Genomic DNA, 5,000 nt, shown 5'->3' on the forward strand with positions numbered 1-5,000 from the left:
GAGCACGTGACCGCTTGTTCAACCATGTTCGATTGGGAATAAAGGCGGAACACTGCATCGCAGCCTTTTCGGACCAAAACCAGTCGACTCAGCGTCCAAAAGACTACAACATATGGGCCAATCGCGGTCATCCGTGCTTTTATAAGAACGAAATGGCGCTTTTAGTGACATTTTGCATACAAATCCCCATCTCGTAGGGCGCGGTCACCCAGTTTCGGTGGAAGTGCGCGAGTTCGATTGGGATTCAAGTAGGAAGGGAGCGTCTCAGCATCCTCGGACCACGACCATTCGACTCAGCACCCCGAAGACTACAACTGGTAAAATTTTAATTTTTGCCTTAACTTCCCCTTTAATTCTAGGTGGCCTAAGTATTAAATTCTGTGCCCAACGTCCGAGTCTAGAGTCGTACTGCCACATGCAGAATTCTACATAGTAGGGTCAAAGCATCGTATTGTCACCTTACCACTTTGTCGCCCTTGGTGCCTTTTATTAATTAGTAGAACACGGCGATTTATTGCTCTAGATTTTAACCTTTTCAAATATCAATATTTAGAACGATAACTGACGTGTTCTATTCATTGAAAGACAGAGTACTGGTACCTGCGATGGCTGAACATGCTGTCCTAGAGTATACTGAAGTGTGTGTGTGTGTGTGTGTGTGCTCCTTGGGAGCAGGTAACACTTTCTGAGCTCCGTGTTCTTGGCTTTCTCCAAAGTTTTTCTGCCTGCCCAGGGCGACTCTGGCGTAGCCAGAGTCGACCCTGGAGCACCCTCGCACACTGCCAAGGTAGTGCTGCATGATTGGAGCGCGGAATCGCGATGTAGCTTGCAGGACAATTTACTTCGATATTGTCACTGCTGCGTCGGCCGTGGTCCACCACTCGCAGTGGAGTAGCTATCCCTCGAGTGCTGTGAAGAATCCAAGCTCGAAGAATGCAGTGGTGGGAATTGCGGATTGGCTGGTGGAGTGCTGGAACAAGTCGTTGTTTCAGTGGAGTGGACGAGCGAGTGCGGAGAGGAAGGTCGCAATGGCGGAATGGTGGGAATTGAGACTTCAATCTTTCGTCGTCATGAGTGCACTGGTCAAGCGTTGCGGAAGTCTGTCGGATTTGTGAGGCATTGCCCTGCCGCTTACATCGTCAACGTGGAAGAACTGCTAGTGGAGTCCTGGTGGGATTTCGGATGCCCACACTCCTTTTGCTTGGTGGATTCTTTCGTGGACAGTGTTTTTTCGTGGCGTGAAATTTTGAATTATTTTCTTTCCTGTTCATTTTCAGTTGTTGTGACTGTAGCTGTCAGGTTGTTGTTACAGTACTCGAACATGATTGTACAGCAGTCGTCCGTTCTGCTCCATTGTTTCATCTGTTTTGCCAGTTCTGCTAGCTGATTCTCTTTATTTGCCACTGCCCCTCATAGTGCTCATGCTTGGGTGGAGGGCGGCGTGACCCGTTTAGGGTAGCTGTATCATAGTAGTAGTAGTAGTGTGTGTGTGTGTCTGTCTGTGTGTGTGTTTGTGTGTCTGTGTGTATCTGTGTCTGTGTGTGTCTGTGTGTGTCTGTGTCTGTCTGTGTGTCTGCCTGTGTCTGTGTGTGTGTGTTTGTGTGTGTGTGTGTGTCCCATATGGTGCAGTGGTATGTGCAGCGGTTTCCAATCGATAGGTTGCGGGTTCGATTCCCGACGATTATGGTCACACACGTCTTTCTTCTCTCAGACTCTTCCTGATTTTTCTTTCATTCTTCTGGGTGGTTACCAACAGCCAGTGCATGCCGGAGTATGTGGTGTGATGTGTGTGCGGGAAAAATAATAAAAAAGACCAAAAAGGAGGGATTCACTGGCCAGAAAAAGCCACTTCATAGCTGTGTGGTGTAGACCAGGCTGAATAGTGGTGGCCAATTCTTCAGCCTTGCAAGCTGTTGAATGGTGCAATCCCAGCACAAGTTGCTATGGTTTCTGCTGTAGCATTGCGCGTCCAATGGTGTGTGTGTCTGTGTCTGCGTGTCTGGGTGCGCGGGTGCGCACCCGCGTGCGTGCGTGCGTGCATGCTCCATGCTCAGCACAGCCGTAAGTTCCGGACGGTTTGTGAATTTGTAGATGTCTGAACTGCCCCCAACTTTTGTTCATACAGTAGAGGCTTGCTTCTTCTGCACACCCCTCGGTGTGTGTGTGTGTGTGTGTATGTGTGCGTGTGTGTGTGTGTTTGTTTGTGTGTGCGTGCATGTGTGTGTGTGTGTGTGTGTGTGTGTGTGTGTGTGTGTGTGTGTGTGTGTGTGTGTACATGCGTGCGCATGTCTGTGCGTGTTTGTGTGTGTGTGTGTGTGTGTGTGTGTGTGTGTGTGTGTGTGTGTGTGTGTGTGTGTGTGTGTGTGTGTGTGTGTGTGTGTGTGTGTGTGTGTGTGTGTGTGTGTGTGTGTGCATGTGTGTGTGTGTGTGTGTGCATGTGTGTGTGTGTGTGTGTGTGTGTGTGTGCATCGCTATTTTCCGTGGTTGGATTCACCCTCCTTTTCTTGTATTGGCTATGAATTATTGTGTGCCATGAAGTGGAGACGGTAAATAAAATAAAACGAGAGAGCTTGGAAGCTCAGGGCCCTACGCTATGCTTTTATGCTTTTTTGCCTAGCTCATCGTACATGTTATAAGAACTGATGGAATTGTCTGTTTCCGTTGATTGGCCACATCACTGTATTGCAAAAACGTTTCAATCGGTTTGAATATTATGAGTTAGGCAAAAGTATTTGCAGAATGTATTGCGGATTGTTGTTTCTCTAATAATCATCTACTTTTGTTTTGCTCCTTCTTTAATTTTTATCTCCTTATATTGTAAATCAACACATTTTGGCCGATGAGAAATAGAAACCTCTCGATTAGAGAGGTTAAGATGCACGTTATTTCCGACGTGGCGCGCAGTTTCACGTCAAATTTGAAATCGATCGGTATTTTTGCTCTCACATGCATCCATTGCTCAATCATGCATCATTTGCCTATATGACAAACGTTGGCCTGCGATTTACTTTGGCCGGTTGGTACCAAGCGGCGAAATCAGCGAAATTAAATCGCCAGCGAACATTAGTTGATTTTAATACAGGAATCGGATTTTCTGGCCTTTTTGTAGTAATACATGTACATTGACCTGTTGAGCCAATGACGACGCCGAATGCATGGTTGCCTGTGGAGCACATTACATAACTTTACAGTCTCCTAAAATACGTATCCTGTCCGACGGCAAAAGAGGCTGCAGATTTAGTTTTTCTGCGCGTCGACGGGATGTCTGCGACGCGAAAGTTCAGTTCGCGTTATTTGGCTCGCATGTCGAAAAAATCAACGCGAGTGACCTGCTGCTCACGTCGAAATTTGGACATTACATAACTTTACAGTCTCCTATATAAATACGTATCCTGTTCGACGGCAAAAGAGGCTGCAGATTTAGTTTTTCTGCGCGTCGACGGGATGTCTGTCCTGACGTTTCCTGGGACCGGCGCTGACTCTGCCGATCACGGGCGTTCTGGACTCGACGGGATGTCTGTCCTGACGTTTCCTGGGACCGGCTTAGACTCTGCCGATTACGGGCGTTCTGGACTCAACGGGATGTCTGTCCTGACGTTGCCTGGTACCGCCGGACTCTACCGATCACGGGCATTCTGGAGTCGACGGGATCTCTCTTCCGACGTTTCCTGTGACCTGCACTGAATCGCTCGTTCACGCTTATTTTGGAGATGACGGGATCTCTCTTCCAAAGTATGTTTATGCTGACGCATCCTATCACCTAACCGGCGTCTATTCTAATTTAATTTCCTCCTCGTCTCCCTATTTCTTTCCAAATCCCACTCTACATCAGGGAGTCGTATGCATAATACGACGAATATTGGTACGGTACGGGACAGATACAGGAGCCCGCAAATATTGTGGACAGCTGTTATGTACAATCCTGTAGAGCCTTTGTAGTCACAGATACGGGACAGATACGGGACAGATACGGGATAGCGCCAGGCGTGACACAAACAAACAAACAAACAAACAAACACACACACAAATACCAAATTAAAGCTGTGTGGACCCTGGCTAGCGCCAGACGTTACTGAAGTAACGTCTTCTGCATAGCTACGGGAATAAATGTGTTTGTCTATCTGTCTGCATGCCTGTCTGTCTATCTGTCTATCTGTTGTGCGTGCATGTGTATATATGTGTCTTTGTACGTTTCTTTGCATTATTATCATAAAGGAACAGTTTCCACAGCAGTACTGCAGACTCACCTTCTCTGCATGTGGCGTCCGCGTTGCATTGTTCATGTCGCGTGGGTAGTGTAAATCCTCCAACACGCTGCAGCTTGAAACAAACCCAGTCTGGCATCAACTTGTTGTTGCTATCAAGACAAGCATACCCTGAGCAAACAGAACCAGCGTTTGCACATGCATGCACAAGGTTCACCGTTTGTAGTACTCAAACTATGGACAGCTACATCTAGCTGTTTAAGAACTCCAAAGTAAAGTGAAACCTGTCTAAGGCGACCACTCAAGGGACGAGAAAAAGTGGTTGCCGCGGCCAGGTGGTCTTCTTATCCAGGTTCAGTGGGTCACATGACCATATGCACGTCATAATACATGTGATGTATCATTTTGGTCAGTGTAGCACGCTGCGTACAGGTATGCTACTCTAGCACGACTCATGTGCCTGGGGTCCTCACTGACTCCTCAGACCTGTCAAGTGTCGTGCATGTACCATGTACATCTACACTTCTTGCGCTGATGTGTAGATCTACCATGCATAGTGCACCATGCCATGCATACATTTACATGTACAGTCAGACCTCGCTTAACCGCACACATCCGTTTTCCACAAAAATATCCGGATAGGCGAGGGAACCGGATAATCGAACACACATACTGTGTGTGTGCATAGCATTGCTGTAAATTGGTGACCAACAATTTTCTTCCGGATGGCGAGGGATCCGGATAAACGAGGACCGGATAAGCGAGGTCTGACTGTACTAGCACTGTGCAACGCGG

General features: G+C 47.5%; 1 protein-coding gene across 1 annotated transcript in view; it reads right to left on the bottom strand.

The window, feature by feature from the left end:
• The window catches only part of LOC135824350 (ADAMTS-like protein 1), a 35,259-nt gene that overhangs the window by 4,380 nt on the left and 25,879 nt on the right, over positions 1-5,000 (bottom strand). Inside the window, exon 5 of the mRNA XM_065337082.1 lies at positions 4,248-4,376. Within this exon, the coding sequence (XP_065193154.1) occupies positions 4,248-4,376 (129 nt within the window). The remainder of the gene's footprint in view (positions 1-4,247; positions 4,377-5,000) is intronic.

The sequence above is a fragment of the Sycon ciliatum genome, chromosome 9 (assembly GCF_964019385.1).
Source record: "Sycon ciliatum chromosome 9, ocSycCili1.1, whole genome shotgun sequence".
Lineage (NCBI taxonomy): Eukaryota > Metazoa > Porifera > Calcarea > Leucosolenida > Sycettidae > Sycon > Sycon ciliatum.